This window comes from Anser brachyrhynchus (genome assembly GCF_964034855.1).
Source record: "Anser brachyrhynchus genome assembly, chromosome: 3".
In the NCBI taxonomy this organism is placed as follows: Eukaryota; Metazoa; Chordata; class Aves; order Anseriformes; family Anatidae; genus Anser; species Anser brachyrhynchus.
In genome coordinates this window covers 54,681,604-54,699,337 of record NC_137696.1, presented here as the reverse complement: position 1 = coordinate 54,699,337, position 17,734 = coordinate 54,681,604, and the positions used below count along the sequence as shown (strand labels likewise).

General features: G+C 39.6%; 1 protein-coding gene across 4 annotated transcripts in view; it reads right to left on the bottom strand.

The window, feature by feature from the left end:
* The window catches only part of UTRN (utrophin), a gene marked incomplete at its 3' end in the record, with an annotated part of 370,441 nt that overhangs the window by 194,913 nt on the left and 157,794 nt on the right, over nt 1-17,734 (bottom strand). For all 4 annotated transcript variants that reach the window (XM_080586229.1, XM_080586228.1, XM_080586227.1 and 1 more), the window contains one exon: nt 14,808-14,997. In XM_080586229.1, the coding sequence (XP_080442355.1) occupies nt 14,808-14,997 (190 nt within the window). The remainder of the gene's footprint in view (nt 1-14,807; nt 14,998-17,734) is intronic.

Here is a 17,734-nt window from a genome sequence, read left to right as displayed (position 1 = left end):
AAATTCTAGAGCTGTTACAGAGGCAGCCTGCTCTCTCAGCTCTTCTCACACAGCAACACTATTGTGTTTCTGCAGTAGACAGAGACTATTCTCTGCAATTCTGCTGAGGAAAAAAAAAAAGTAAATACATATATAATTTTTTTCACCTTAGAGCATCCACTAAAATGTTGTATCACAAGAACAAAACAGATAGTGCTACAGTAATTGGGCAGCTGGGTGTTTTCTATAGCTCACTGCCTAGTCACACTATTTTACGTCTTATCTTTCCAAAATTTCATTCACACTAGCTGCTTTGCCTGTAAAAGTTCCAGGTCCCCTTAAGGACCGAAGCCTCAGCGCTCCAAGTACAATAACTAGCGACTGCCAGCTCTCGATTTAATACTGTGTTGATTCTAACTTCAAAAAACATTCCAAGAAACCACCATTAGGTGAGACAAGACTATGAAATTCATCCCATCAATATAACATATCCCTAAGCCACCTGTTTTTCTTCCTGAAGTCTCTTTAATTTCATTTTATTTTTCGCTTTCACTCTACACACGTATCATTGCCAAAGACTTATCTCTTGCAAAGATGCTGGGACAGTACCAAGCAGACATAAAATACAAACATACTTTATAATCAAACTGCTAAACAAGACAAATGATCATACTTAGCTTTATGCCCTGGGCTTTCTGAGGTGATCTAAATCACAGCTCCCCTTTCACATGTCCTATACAATTGGACTGAAGCCAGGAGAAGATATAGTTTAAAGCCTTCCTGTACCTTCCCCAGTTTCTGTTTCTAAATGTTGTATTCTGTTCCAGGTCTGCCATTCAGAGAGTATCATAGCAACTACCAATTACCTTTCATTTCCCTTGATTTCATACAAGAAAAAACGCAGATATATGCATATATGGTCCTCCTTCATGCTTGTATCAAAATGTTTTAATATATTCATATATATGATACATATTACATATGTGTATTGGTTCTGTGTAGAAAACCTATTTTTCCAGCAATTCTTTTGGCTGTGGCTTTTTTGCTTGTTTGTTTAGTTCTGTATTTTTTCGTGTTTCCCCTCCTTTTGTAACCTAAATTCTGTAACACTCAAGCATTATGTTTTCAAATGGGCCCTTACTTGCCATCTCAAAGACGACATGTGCCTCTTTTACGCTTAAGACTGACATAGTTTTTAGTAGCTCTGAACTGGTGATAACACAGGAGACTTACAGGAAGCATGCTAACAGACCAGTTATATTAAATATGCAAAAGTACCACAGTAATCAGAGAGCTTCATTCCTTCTGGTTTGCAGCTGTTAATTCATTGTTCACCCCGTAATTTCTTTAGAATTCATATGTCCTATTCCTATAGAATAATATTAATTAAGTTTCAGCGCAACCAATTTGAACGTCCAGGGAACATACAATAATGTACTAGACCTAGCAGTGCTAAAGCCTGCCTTCACTCACTAAAAAAAATATTCATTGCCTCCTCAAATGTTTATTAGGAACCTTGAATAGTCAATGATTAACACACTTAACCCAACGCACAACACAGTCATCTTAAACTGAAGCACAACTCTGACTTACTCCTAAATTCAGCTCCCTCCTAAGGTATCAACCACACACTACCAAAGCTATTTTCCACTCAGTTTTCACATTTTCTGTTGTTAGCTGGCTCCATGGAACCTCCACATAATTTTCTTTCATTTTTCTTCTCATGTGAACAGATTACCTGTTGAACTAAAAACAGAGCTTTGTTATACACGAATACATGGAAAAAATTAGTTCCTCTTCAGCCACAGTGTAAGATCATTTCACTGAAAAGTGCGACAGATCATTGCTGTCATGGAGAGACCAGCATGTGTACCAACAACAACAGCTAGTGTTCTCAAATGAATATTGTCTTTTATGCCACAGGAACAGGTCAGTAGCCACAGACAAGCTCAATTAGTGGACATATTATGCAAGCGGGCTACAATTCTACTCTTGTTACAGCCACCCACCAGCAATGTCAAAATAAAAACAACTCTTAGCAAAACTATCCTTCTGACACTTTTCCTTTACTGAATCTATCCCTAATCCACAGCTGTCCATATTTTTAATGATGTTTTCTAGGATTCCTCCACTTTCAGCCACAATCATCAGACAAACTTGGAAAATGCTTATCAGTGTATCTGGATTTTGCTGGCAGTGTGCTAGCTGCTCTCAGTGAAGGAGGTTGTTACCACTCCTCCACAAAGGAAGAAAGGAGAACAAATGAATTCACTTTCATCTAAGGCAAAACTGTTGTGCTCTGCACATCCCATAGTTCCTGAGAGGTCTGAAATCTTGATTTCATTGCTTCCAGTTCCCAGAGAGCAAACCTTTTTCACTGTCCAGTAACCTTCGGATGCTACACTTTATAATAAAGAGCCCAAAATTGTATTGTAACATGTCATATTGCCCAAGGCCTTACTTTTTCTTTTCCCTTACAAGAGATACCTTCATACAAACACCCCTCGTGTAACGTTCTCGCTTCCCAGTAGAGTTGCACAGCGCAACACCGAAGTCCATCCCTCTAGCAAAGAGGGGTTTTAGACAGAATGAACATTTTTTAAAAGATGTCTGATTCTACAAGATTGTAACTAAGCCTCTTCAAGAGCCTTTTGACATCAGCATGAAGAGGGGCTCATGGAAAGTCCTGTTCAAATCCAAATTCTTCAACAAAAACCTCTCAACTACTTTCCCTATTTTCTCTTAAAAGTACTCAGATAAAGGAAACAATGCTACCCCCATTATAAGGGACAACAGTCTTCCCATGTTCCAACTACGTGGCTAAGTCACCTGCCTACAAATAACAGCTGACCTGATTAAGGCTGCAGTGTTCTTACCGAGGGCTAAAGGAAGACATTTCAGAGCTAATCTTTGCACTAGGCTACATAAAGTGAAAACACCTGAGGGACTGGTGTTAGCTCTTGATGAAAACTCCTTGCAAAAAAAAAGAAGTGAAATTCCACTCAGAGGCTTTTCCTTCTTCCTTCTGGACCCATTCTTCCCCTTTCCAAAGGAGAAAAGTAGTGTGCTTGCTAATAAATATTAAAACGGGTGGGAGGGAAGATATTTTGTGTAATCTGTAACTTTTGTTCCAACTCCATTCAGAGAATCTCAGATGAATTCAGATAGTAAGAAGTTGGGACTATTCATTTAAACTCCAAAGATTTTCAGAAACAGAATGAGGAGAAAAAATTGTTTCAACTACATTGTAGTGCTGGAACTTGTAGCAAATGAATGCTTCTCTTTGTAGCAAACAAGAAGAGATAATATTAACCACGAGAGTTACAGTATTTGAAATGGAACATTCAAAATTGAACTTGAAGGGTGACTGATTATCTCAGGGTTAATAATGCATTCTTCCTTAAAAGAGAAAAATACAGAAAGAAGAAAGCATAGCTCAAACCCAGTCCAAAGACGGCAGGTGATAGAAAGCAGTGACCTCAGATAACTGTTCCAGGACCACACCACAAACCCCAGCACAATTAGTGCTAATTGGTCAGCAGGCTCGGCAGCAATGCCAAGAGCTGAAAGCCCGAGTCTCTGCCTCTCCCCAGGAAGGATGATCACTTCAGGTCAGAAATTTTAAACACCAGTGCAGAGGAGGCAGCTCTTCCCTCTGTTAGCACAGCCCTGCGCCCATAGATATAGGGCTCACCAGCAACCACAGAACATCTGCAGCATCAGCGGTGTTTCGGCTTGTTCCTTCACTTACAGCACCTACCACATTTACCATATGCCACAAAACACCAGGAAATATAGCTCTGCTACCGCTATGAAGAATTGCTTTCTGCAGCACAACACAGGACATCAATTATCAGGAATGCCCCTGACACCTTCCACCCACGTTCAATCACACAGCTGTGCGGTGCTGCTTAAGTTCCTTCAGAGCACAGAGCTTTGCAGCGAAGTGCACGAGGAGTGCCCGGCACGAAAACATCTCAGGGCAGCCAGAACCAAAGCAGTGGCTACAAAACACTACTACTTCCAGGGCTACTTGGGAAGGTAGTCTTGTAGCACCCTGACTTGATTAAAAATAGAGGGGAAGGCAAAAGGGAGTGCAGATCTTCTGCAGTCACTGGTGACCAGCAGCTACAGTGGTATTTCCCCAGCTGCGCAGTGAGTGCAGTTTTCTTTAAAACATACTCAAGTGATCCGCGTGAGGTAGAAGGTAAGACGGACGGTCTGTGCTCATGACAGGAACCGGTGAAGCACGGTGCTGGTTCAGGCATCTGCTGCTTCACCACTTTGTGAACCTGGGCAGGGTGACTGAACCCTCAGGGAGAGAGGAAAAAAACTGCTCCCTGAAAAATGGCAGCAATCAAAAAGCACTGTGGTAAAATACTACGATAAGATGGTCTCATATATCAGATATTGATCCAGCTCCTGTGAACACGTGAAGTTCATGGAAGTCAGTTTTGCCATTAATCCTACATTCATGCCTTAATAGAACTACCCCATATTTTATATTTATTTTCATTCCTGTTGCAATACCAAAATATTTTCAGATCAAAAATCGCACTTGTCTTTAAATGTAAGAAGATTCCAAAAGGCTATGCTGAATTATCTTCCTTTTCTCCCTTCCAAAATACTGCTGAAATGCTATCAAAACAAGTTATATCCAAGAACTCATCTTCTCTCCTGTTAAGCTGCACTCTGCTCGCAAATAGGAATGATTGGTGCAGCAGTTAAAAAATCTGCGTTTATGAAGCTTTATGTCCTTTCTCACTTTGTTTCTCTTTGCTCATTTCTAGAGAAACCTTGTATGCACGGAGAGCACTGGAGAGCACAGTTCTGTCGGAAAAAAAATAACACTTTATAGGAAAGTACCCATTTGTTATACAGTTTCATTTGGCACTGGTCATAATTAGACAAATGGCAAAATAAAAAATGTTACGTTTCAATCAGCCTCCCCACTCAATATGGGCACAACCTTTCACTGAAAGGGGCCAGTGGCACGTTCTCCACTTTGGGGCAATTGAAAATGGCGCCTGAAAATGCAAAAGTATGTACTGGACGGGGAAGGCAGGTAAGATTACAGCAAGTTTTACATGATATTAAAATGCTTTCTCATCATAACCACAGAGTTCAGATACACACCAAATGCCTGCCTGTACAATACTGTTCCCCCTCTGAAGGTACACTACAGCAAAAGGATCCTCTCTCAAAGGGACACGTGTTATGGCTGGAGAGCAGAACCCCAGCAGACCCAGGCTCAGATCAGATCTCAGCAGAGCAGTAAGCATTTTTCACTTGGGGCAGGTATGTGAAGTTCCTTTTGATAGGCAGTAGGCAGTCGTCAGAGCCAAAAACTGCCGCACTACAGTTCTGACTATTTTAGCCTTCCCACACACAGTAGTAGGTCACTAGCACAGAACCTCACGGAAAACAGCAGGCTGGAAGACCTGTGGAGGTCACAGCGCCAAACCTCTTGCCAATGGCAGGAGCCAATTTCAAAGCGCAATCTGGCTGCTCAGGACCTCATCCATTGCACTTTTGAATACCTCTAGAGATGGAAATAAATACAACAGCCTCTCTGGGCAGCCTGCTCAAGTGCAATTTGTCCTATCCTCAGGAGGCAGAAGGGTCTCAAGTCTCTCTAGTTTAAACAAAACGAGAAAATATTCAGATCTCTCTGAAATTCCAAAGGGAATTAAAGCATAACATGTTAACAGTTGATACCAACAGAGAAATAATTTCCACTAGATTATGTTTTCAGAACAGCTTTTATATTTCCTACTTGAATTTCATTCGTTGCTGTTATTTTTAATTTTTCCATCTTTTGTTTGATCCACTGATGTTTAAAGGTCTTCCAGTGCAGCATCAATATACTTTTACTTCTTCTGTCATTAAACTGAAAGCAGCCTCAAGAAAATTAGTACACTAAGAACTACAGCAATAGCTCCTGCCAATGTGCAGCAGCTTACTATATAAAACTTCTGTCTAGTTTTCAACCTAACAAAGAATTTATGTCAAAACAGTGTTCTTTTCTGAACTACACTAAACAGTAATACACAATATCAAATGTTTTCTTTTATATCCTTCCCAAAATTAATACCAATATTTCCCTTTCTGCATACAGCAAAAGGGGGGTTTGCTGGTCTCCTTTTATAAACACATTCTCTTACTATTCCATAGCAGGAAATGAGAGAATTGCATTTTAAACTACGTATTCATTAGAAACCCCTCCAAGACGCATGTTTCGGAAACATCATTTCTCTTTACAGCTGAGGAAGTCAGTACTTCACCTGAGTTGCTATTTATCACTTCCAGAGTGAAGACTCATGTTGGATCCAGTTTAAAATTTCAAGCACTTTGTATGAAGGTTTTCTGTTTGTTTGTTTTCTAAGTAGTGCTCTACTCAAGAAGTCACCACAAAAGAAATGAGAAAATACATAGCTACCAGCTATGTTTCTCAGTCTGTCCTCCAGTGGATGAATGCGCCAGTCCCTGAATGTTAGCAGTATATTTCAAAAATAACACAGTCGAGCTCTACCACCAGGATACATATTTCAAGTTAATCATTTACCTGTCTGACAGAGAAACACTGTTCTTTCACTTCTGTCAAGGAAATTTGAGAAAGCTTCTTAGTTTTCTACTTCACTTTCATATGTAGTATTTTAGTTCCAGTCTCCCAGAATAGATATATACCTTTGTACCTTGCAAGATTTGTAACTTGCCATGAGTTCTTCTGTTCCCAATAAAAATCCAAATTCATTCTTGTCCAAGCCATTTGGATATACCTAATGGAAGATATGCTTTAGGGAACAATCACACATAAACAAGAACAGAGACCAGATGACAACCCCTACAAAATATTTTTCTGGTTGTTTCCTTTGAGCATCAAAATATTACAAGAGTTATGAGACAAAGCTGCTAACAATAAAGCAAAAACGATTATGTATTGTCCTGACAACACGTCGCCAAATATACAAATACAGCACTAATTTCAGTGTCAAAGAATCAAATATCAATACCAGTGAAAAGAAGTTACATCTGCCAAAACTTACCTTGGTATGAAGGAATTACTGAAAGAAAAAGCAGCAGAAGTAGTAATATCCTAAACCTTGGATTTCTTGCTTTTCAGCAATACTGCAATGCCATATCACCAAAATGTTTGTTTCTGTTCCTCCTTATAAGAAATTTGCAACATGAAGACTATGAATGCTGAGAGTTACTATTATATGAATCTGCTAATGAAAGGAACAATTTTGAATATATTCAGTAGTTTAATAATAAAGCCTATAGAAGTCTATTCTTTTATAAATAGTGTGCTTAAAAATAGACAAACACTAACATCAAGAATTTGCTTTAAATATTTCATTGGCACTTTTTTAAATGTTTATTTCATTGACATGCTGTTAGCTTCAGAAGACACTTTGCATCAAACATTTAGATACTAGTTTATGAAGCAATAAGGCATTTCCTCTGTAGTAAATAGCTTCTCTTAGGCAGAACTGAACTATATTTGTGTACCCACAGAGTTCACACAACATATGAAAACTTGTGAAATGATGAAGACAGAAGTATATAGAACACTACCAGAAATCCTTACTGGCCCTCTATCAGGTTTGCTTTTAATCTGTAATTTCTGTAGCATTTTTTCATCTAAGCATTAACATTTCCATCACCAGACTCCCATATATCACTGCCTTACATTGACACCTGCTGGAAGTGACTGGGATTGTAAAACAGTCCTTTTTCCCCAGTCAGTATCTGATTTAACTCCACAGGCAGACCAACAACAATTCTACTTTCAGTAAGCTGCACACAACACAGCTGAGAAAACAGCAGCAGGACTTTTTAAGGGGAGGGGGAAAAAAAAAAAAACATACAATGTGTAATTTAGCTACGCTAAAATGCCTGAGGCTATTGCTGCGTGGAATCAGAAAATATACTTTATTAACAGCTTTTGAGAAGCATTTTGCTACCCCTTGGAAAGGTTTAAACTCAAGTTAGGTCTCCAACCATTTATTAGGCTCTCATTCCAATTAGCAAATAATTTTTACTGCAAGTCACTAAACAGTTCTTGTTTGACAAACATTGTTATAAACAAGTTTACATACAAAAATGTGACTGAACAGATTTTAAAGCAGTTACTTTCCTAGCCTTTATGAGAAGACAATCAAAAAGCATGCCTTTACATTAGTAAATAAAAAGTTGTGTTATTCACAAAAGCAAGCAGAGCTCTTCAATGATAGACGAGAGTAACTGAGGCGTGCCTGTTACAATAGCTTGTATGCACACAAACTACTCTCTGTTGTTCTTCATAATGAAGAAACACCTCTACAGCTTTGTAAACAGAAGCACACTGAAATACCCATGTGAAAATGCCATGCTGTTCCCTATATGCCACAACTTCTACGAACTTCACTGTTACGAACCAGACACTGCATTACATCCTCTTCGTACTTCCAAGCTCTAACCTAAAGGTGAGATCTCTTTTACTTTATGTAGATTTTGTATTTCTCATAACACATGTTTCTCATAAAATGCATATCGGATTGAAGCAAACATGATGAGTTACAGTGGCTTTGCTTTATCACTGGAACAAGAATTGGCTTCCTAAGTGTGTTTGTGCACGTTGGTCCCACTTTGTATGCAAACTCAGACAGACTTTCACCAAAAAACACAGGCAGCTTTAAAGTATCACAAGCAGCAAGAATGAAAAACAAGTTCAAAAGCAGCTGAATAGAATTTATATACGGTTATGTCAGTACACAGCTGAAGGCCTCTCCAATCTTGTATTCAGCCAAAGTTACAAAGCAGGATCCTTGCATTAAAGTCCAACAGCACACCATGGTACGACCACTCCTCGCAGGAACACCGTGGCAGTATTCACTCATTGACTTCACATACCACAGTTGATTTTTACCTTTTTGTTTTAATCTGGTGAGTGATTAACATGCTTAAAAAGCTTATTTTTACTGGGTAGCTTAGATCATTACCACAGTACTGAAGTTCTCAAGTACTGCACCTGTGCAAAACCAACGAAACGTGAACAGTCTTGTGGAAGCAGTCAGCCACCAAAACAGGTAACGGCAAAAATACCCATGTGAGCGGCAGTCTGGGTCAACATGCTTTTTGGGCAACTTTTCCTTTCCCTTTCTATGCCCCCCACAAAAGAACTCTATAGATACTGGAGGTGAAGTCAAAATTTCGTAGCTGCATATTATGTATTATGAGCCTGCTGAACTCATTCCTGATGAAAAGTTTCATTAAGCTCAGAAGCAAAAACACCGGGCATTAACATTATATAATGCAGTTCCTCTACATAATGGGTACCTTGGAGTTAAATCACTGCATTTATCAAGAATTAACCAACTCCTTTGGAAAAGATGTGGTAGCAGTTTACAGAAGATAACTGAACGTTAACAGTTTCCTTCCAGACATGTAAATGGTAAACAACATAGCACTTTTTTTCTTAACTGTATTACTAATTGACAAGCACTTCTTTGTTTTTTAATAACATTCTTTAACAAAGCTTGCACATGAGAACATGGCTTTAAAAACACACTATATAGCTTAAGGTACTTTTGACACTCATTCCATTCTGACTTTTTTCTTTTTATCTCAAAAAAAGATAAAAGAGAGAAAAGCATTAGATGCTCTCAAGATTCAGGTCTTGCATTTCTTACCTTACACAGCTTCTGGTAACGTGGAGAAGAAACTGCCATCCTCTGTAAACGATGCAACAACACCACAACTTTCTGCAGAGACGTTCTCACCACAGCCATCATTTTAAGTTTGCCACACTTCTGAAGACACCTCAGAATTTGCATTATAAATGAAGAGCAACTATCATTTCCTCCCGGTCACTGGACAATGATTTGCCAGCTTTCTGAGCATGCTCTCTTCCAGGATTGCTTTTGAGAGCTACAGGCTTTATACGTTTCAAAAGCAAAGGAGGTTGATACACCATAAGTTTCTCTCACAAAATAACCACGAGAAGCAAATGCAAAAAAAATAAATAAAATTCTTCACAGCTCCTTCTAACCGGTATTGCTCAGCTCTGCCCGTGCAGAGCGTAAATGAAGTTGTTGAGCAGCCGAGTATCTGTCACCATTCAGGAGTGCACTAAATAGCCAGGAAAGGTTATTAATTTAAGCATGAAAGCTGTGGAAACAAAATAGGAATTCCTTCAGGAAGACAGCTCCCGTGTACCACCACGGTTGTTCTCCTTCAGTAGCTGCTTTCGATCGGCAGACTGAGCATTTGCTCCCTCACTCTGGCAAAGGATGCTCTCGCTCTCAGACTGAACGCAGCAGCTCTGGCAGAGCTGTAGTGAGTGAATAACAGACTGTGTTATAAATCTTCCGAGAGGAGCAGAGGGATACCTGCCCTAATTATATCAGCCATACGCTAAAGGCTAATAAATCACACGGGCGCTTCTCAAAACTAGATTATCCAATACAAAAGGAAAAACTGCAGGGGGTAAACCTCTCTACTAGGAAAACTTGCTTAGAGCTAATTTAGTCAAAGAGATCTCAAAGGATTCTCACTCACATCAGAAAGTAGGAATGGTTTTCAGGAGCCGTTTCCAATTTAAGTCTTTCCCTGAACGGCTCATTAGGACAAGAAAGAAGGGTTTTGCCAAACTGAAAGCGTACGGTCATGCCACCACCCTGTTTCTAGCCAGCCTTGATTCCAAAGAGCTAACACCACGTTCGTGTTTTTCCCATGACATAGCAGAATTATTTAAGCCATCTAAGGATGGCAGCAGGACATCCGAGAGCACGGAAGCGTTTTGCTACCATCAAGGCACTCCCAGTGCAACACAGCCAGCATGCCCCTAGGTGTGGCGACACTGCAGCACAACCAGAGGCAGCTATTCCTTGCGCCTTCCGGAGGTGGTACGATCCATCTGCTTACATCTGTGTTGGAGGGGCTGCTGGGGCAAATGTTCGGGGAAGGCCACCATCAACACCGCAGGTGGCGGAACAGAGAGTAAGCAGAGGATGACTGTCTCAATACAGATTAGATGCCACAGTATCAGGGAAGACTGATCAAAACCGTATCATCTTCTCAAGCCCATCTAGAAAGTACAGTTCCCTCAGGAAGGAAGAATTCACCACAAACTGATATGCGCATTGATATAGCTTCTACCAAACAAGATCCAAAAGGGAAAACAAATGAAGAAAACAACACCAAGTCTGATACACGCTCTCTGTAATAAAACCAAAAAATCAATTAATGAAAAAAATTCCCCCAGAGTAAGTTACATCAACATGTATCAAGAAGAATAGGAAATTATGTGTATTCTCAGCCTGGGGCTTTGACTGTCTTTCCCCTCTCTTGGGGTTGTTAACAGATCTGTAACATCAGTCTTTCTGGACAGATAGGAAGGGAGCTATGAGATGAGAAATACTAAAAAAAATTATATATAAAAATAGAAAACAACAACTTTTTTCTACAAGATAGATCACCGTATGGAAGAAGATGCAAACAATTCTTTCCATGAGAATTAAAGATACTGTACAATACAAATACTGTGATAATTCTTACTGCAAGCTTATTTAGTAGTTTCAGTTGAATAAAGATCTAAATGTAATTCATCTGTTTACTCCTAAGTTAAATTACTCTAAACTCAAAGCATATCACATTTTTTGTCTCAATTTGGAATCTGAAGACAGTATTACAAGTATTACAAGTAACTGTACTTTGTACTGTGTACGTTGCCACATGAACACGTACACACACTTCAAGCACATCAGTCAGCACGGTGCGGAGGCATCAAGTGAAGGCAGCATTGAGTCTGACAAGTTCATGGGACCCTGGGAACTTCACAGCTTCAGTGCCTGTGCTTTACATGCTGGTATGCCTCTTCTCAGGCACTTCCCAGCCGAAAGGATGAGTGCTGGGCACAGGTTTTTCATACAGGACAGATTTAAAAACTGTTCCCATCCACTTCAGTTAACATACCTTTTCATCCTGATATTTATTTATTTTTAAGAACTGAATCAGTATTTCTAACAGTCTACACCAACTTGTTTTTCATGTTTTCTTCTGTCATGTCTCAGTTCTGTTCCTGATCCCCCCAGCACCACTGCCACCATTATTTTGATGTAACTGAGTGTTCATTCAGCTCTGGTTTTAGAAATTTACAACTATTCCCCCATTCTGTCTTGCTCCTGCCTTACACCTGCTCTCCTCCATCACCACAAGTCTGTTACTTTAGCTTTCCAGCTCTAGCCTAGCATCATTAGCTGATACACTGCTAATAAACTTTTTTTTTTTTTTTTGAAGAAACCTATGAAGCAGCACAGGTCCCAGAACACTGAAGCATTCAGAAATAAGTGTGCAGGGGCTCACAACTCTTCGTAAAAGTGTCCACAGCCCACACCTGCTCTATTGTTTCAGTTCTGCTATTTTTCCTTTCCAGCTAGCATACCAGTTCAAATCATAGCGAGACAAGCACAGCCCATGACTAGTAAGTTAAAACCAACATGACAATAAAACAAGTTATTCTGAACACCTTCACAATGGTAGGCACAGACCTTCACTCACATTGTCCCAGTGTTATTTCTATTTCCTAGCTCATTTTCAGCATCTTGCTTCAAGTTAGGTTTTAACCTCTTTCAGGTGATTGCTAAACATTTTGGATAGTGACCAACACAAACTGGGGTGTTTAGGCTCTAACTTAAAAGGAAAGCCTTCTGCAACATTATGATACTGACGGAATGAATTAAAAAGACTGATGCTATAACTGAACTTCCTCCCTTTCAAAAAAAAATAAATATCATTACCTCCTGCCTCACTCATGTTGGGATTATTTGTACAGTACTGTTGTAATGGAAGTCAGAAGAAGGCTTCAACAGACCCCAGATCACTGACTCCACTACTGAGTGATGAGCTGCAGCCAAATAAGTTAGCCCTACAATGTAATGGAAGACGGTTCCAACCCCCACTGCTCCACACACACTCTAGTTTAGCAGATCATCTAATTTTGAAAATGCATGACTTATAACAGGAAAAAATAATATTTTGTCCGCTTTCAGCTGTATTTCACCTACAATTTACCATACCCTAAGCTCACAGTGAACTTTAACTCAGTGCATAGGTCCTGGGGGCAGAGGCACATAGAACAGAGAAAGTTACAAGTCCTGCACTCTTATAACCATTCAGAAGAAATGCTTCTTCACATATTCAGCAAACTACAAAGAGAAGAATGTTATTTTGTACCACTCAACAGGAGGAAATGATCTTTGTTTAACCAGATATTAACCTTAAGACCTTGGAAGGAAGAGGGCTGGATTTATTTATTTTATAAGGTGTACCTTGCTGTAGCAAGAAGTTACAGCTTCATTTTATTTTAAGAGTTCATTTCAACAAATATTTAAAAACAGACATGTTGATTTTGGAGTGTTTACCAGTGACATGAGGTGAATGTTTCAGTTGTATTTAATGCGACACTGAAAATTAGTAGAGGAAGAGAGTTCATTTCAGAAGCCATTACGCTACCACAGTCTTTGACGTGCGCTCTTCTTAACTGCCTTCAGTAGTTGGAAGAAGTTCAAAATACTATGTAAAGCTATGGCTAAGTTGAGTATACTTCATCTGCACGGTGAACAGAAGCAAACAGTCATAGACAAAGGCAGATAATATCAGCTAAGAGGATGTTGAAGAAGGGGAGGCCATGCCCAAGCACCTCCATCTGCCTTGTAACCTGCCAGTGGTCACAAGCCAGGACAAGGGGCATGGATCAAGAGCTGGTGATGGACCTGCCCCCACAGCAAGCAGTCTCGTCCAGCACTACTCCCCTCACATGAAACTACTCCGGCAATTTTAACCAGACTGCAGCACAATGAAGGAGAGTGAACAATCTTCCATGCGCAGGGTACTTCGCAGCTGTATATAGCCAACCAGAGTAAATTGCAAAATAACAGCTTTATCTTGGTGTCAGAGAGACATCTCTACAGATGAGTTCCCCGACTGACCATAATCATATAAATGTTGTTGACTGACATGTCATCTTGCAGGGACACAAGCCTCCACAATATACCATTCTCTTCTTTATGATTACAATGAGTAGTTTGCTACAAGATACTTTAAACTGTCTTGTTTCACTTAATTTCAATGCAGGTATGTTCAGATTAAGAACACTACTGATAGCAGCAGCTTTTTTTTTTTTCCCCCTATTATGAGCTGTTCAAACTCCATGAATTTAGACCACAGAATATACTACTCCGAACACAGAGCATGGGATTTCATAGCTGGTCTAGCCTCCCAGTTTTGTGCATGCCAAAATATCTATGCTAAATAAGGAAAACTAATTGAAGGAAAAAATATATTAAAACATTCAGGAGAGAGATGACACACGAAAGCATTCATATCTGATAGACTGGACAACAGAAATTAGTGTTTCATAGAAGCACAAAATACTGTGATGCTCCTTTTTTTTCCCCAACACAGGCCAATACAATAATATTAAGAAAAGCTGTCAGGTCTCCACTTTTTATTCCTGTTTTCCCTCAATACATTGTACCCTTAATGAAGGCTGAACCCATCTCCTCTCTCTCCCTCCTACGCCTTCTCCCTCCCACACTTCCTGAATACAGTCACCATCCAAGGACATTTAAGAGCCCTGAGTGCCACAAATGTTCTCAAAATACACGTTTCAAACCTTAGAGAAAAAAACTTGCTTCCTTCACACACTTGACTTCTAAGATACTGTTTTTAAGAACCTTCCAATAGGCTAGTTTCCCCTCTCCAGTAGGTGAAACTAGCTTTCCTTTATAACACTTGCCATTAAGGAAAAGCACAAATAACAGAAACGCTGTTTAGTTTCTCACCTGCATCTGCTTTCTGAGTTCCTTTACACAGGCACTGTCCTGAGCAGTGTTCTCACGCTGGGATGCATCTGCGAGAACATTAACTGTCGTCTCTGCCTCTTGAAGCCACTTGAGGAGGCTTTCCAGATCCTTGTGTGAGGCCTGCACCATCTTCAGCTCTGTCTCCAAGAAATTCTGCCTATCAACGGCTCTGAAAACAAAACAACAGGCGTCAGATGTTCCCCCAGTATTATACACATCAAAATGAAACTACTAAAAGATAACCTGAAACTTCTCTTTATGAAGAAACTATACATCTGCAGCAGCTTGTTTTATTATTATTTATACCTCCGTTCATTTTATTTTATACCACTCTGATCATTATGACTATGAACAGATGTTTTGAGATTGTTTTGTATTTCACAGCACTTTGAAAGAACACATGTGGAAGAAACAAAGTTATCTCCTTTTTGAGCATTATCATCACAGGCTTATGCTACCCCAACCAGTAGAATTTATTCCCATATATGAAAAGTGCAAATGCTTTTCCTCATCAACAAAAATCACGTGGAGTAGAAACACTGAGGGCTTGGGGGAATTTTCTTCTATGGTGAGCAGAAACATGCCCTTCAATTAGTGTCTACTGCAAGAGTTAAAGTGCTGAGGGTGGAAAGCCAAATACCTAGTCCTCTCCGCTAAAAGGCAAGACTTTTGACACTATGACTCAGAGTAACACCTTACTGTCGTAACGGTCAACCCATACCGAACATACTTAAATAAAAGACTGACAGAGGGGTGTCCAAATTTTTAACTTATCCAAAAGATCTCCAGTTCTACAAACATAGAATTGTTTTTGGTTGTAACAGGATTTTTTCACATCCAAGGAATTTGTTCAAAACCCGTAGATTATAGGTAAGCAACTTCAACAGATCTCCTAAAAAAAAAGATCAGATTGTATGGCTGCATAACAGAACTGTTTCCTTGTCATTGAAATGAAACACAGATTGAAAACTGCAATAGTCAGCAATTTTAAAAGCTCTGATTAACAAAGTTTCTTGAAGCGTGACAAGCTGAATTTCATCCCGTTATTCCGCAGCATCCCTTCTCCCACAGTGAGGAGAAAGGAAACAACCCGTCCCACCAGCACAGTGTACAGAAATCCCTGCCAGGGCTACAACCTACAATACTGCTGCTATCTAAGTAGGAAGTTTAATTTTATTTCCACATCAAACACCAATCATGTTGTAAGTTTTCAAGGGTAAAGTGAAACATTTCAAGCAAGACAAGGCCAAAACACTCATTATTTGATATTTTTGCATTAGGTGAAAACCTTTCTCCAGAAAGGCCCATCAAACATGGGTGTATTCTGCTTCCTCCTCGTTTCCCTAGGCTTTCTTTCCTCCTTGCAACACTGTGGGGAAACAGTCCTGCTCAGCAGTATTACAGAATCACTATATTTAGAATCCTGAAATCCAACACTAGCTAAAATATTCTTTTTAAAGAAGCTGCAGATGTTTGGTACCATTCAGGATGAAGTTTCAAAGCAGGTACTCTAGCACATCAGGAAACACAGATGCAAGGAAAAGTTATTTTCCTTCAAGGGCAGCAAGAACATCTGATGCAAACTCCGTTCTGCCAGGCTTATGTTCCTAAATATTAGCATAACCAACTGAATTTTCTAGACTACCTGCAGTAAGATAAGTCACATCCTCAGCATTAGGAGCTTAGGTCTTACGTCACTTGTTAACAATTGCTTTATTCAAAATGAGATTTTGTGTATCATTCTTGACTTCATGCCTCCCCAAGTCTGGCTACTAGCAAATGAGTAGCAGGGCAAGAAGTCTTCATCCTCACTTCTGCAGCTTTGGCATGCTCTGCCAACTCTTGAGGAAAAATACTAAATAGCACGCCAGGGACGACGAAGCGTTTGATAAATATATCGCCTAGAAAAAATAACAAGCATCAGCTCAAAAATTAGAACACAGCAAGGAACTGTGAGAAAAACGTAAAGTAAAAGCACTTATGAGCTCCAACTTCAAAACCCTCTCCCTCTGCAGGGATTTTCTTCCCTAGCAGGGGGTTAAGGCCAAAGGTGTCAGAACAGGAGTGACAACAGGAAGAATGGACTGGTAATAGAGGTGACCTTCAAAGAAAAAGAAAAGCCCCGAAGGATGAAACACTGTAAGTGACCCAGATCTCTAAGTCTAAGTACTGATGTTCTAGATGGGAATTGAGACAACCTGAACTTTGTAGCTAATAACATTCATTGAAGAGTGTCATCTTCAGTCCAAAGTTTTAATTCCTCAAACTTTCTGCTTGGTTGAAATTAAAGGGAAAAAAAAATTCTTTTATTAGAGTCCCAGTGCTGTCATGATATGTGAATTAAAGCTGAAAATCATTCCTTACACTAAATATGCATTCCAGCAGCATAAATCAATGGATTTACAATCAATGTTCTAAGATTACATGGAGGCTTTTAAAGAGGACCTACACAGCAGAAGTGAGCAACAGTTTTACGAGCAGACCTAAAATACTTTCATTTCATTCCAGCAAAGGCCTCAAAAGTAATATAGAAGTTGGTGGAGAATTCTGTGACGCTATTAACTACTCCCCAAGCCAAAAAGATGATGCGGGTTCTCCAAGAATTCTAATACGATTAGAACAGTCTCAGAAAGACAGAGTCGTTCCAGGACGCAAGAATTAAACGTGAGGAAAACCTGTGGAATCCTATATAACCACAGCTAACTTCACTTAATTCAGTGATAGGGGAGAAGGTCTACGTAAATTCTATTAGCAAAGACACGACCAAGGAAAAAAAATAATTGTACCTGTAGCATTTAAGCTTTCATAGCACCAATTCAGGTTTCTGTTCCACCCAATTATTTTTTCAGATTTAAACTAAAACTCTGCAGTGCATGCAAGTGAGTGATCAAAAGGAAGTCAGGGAA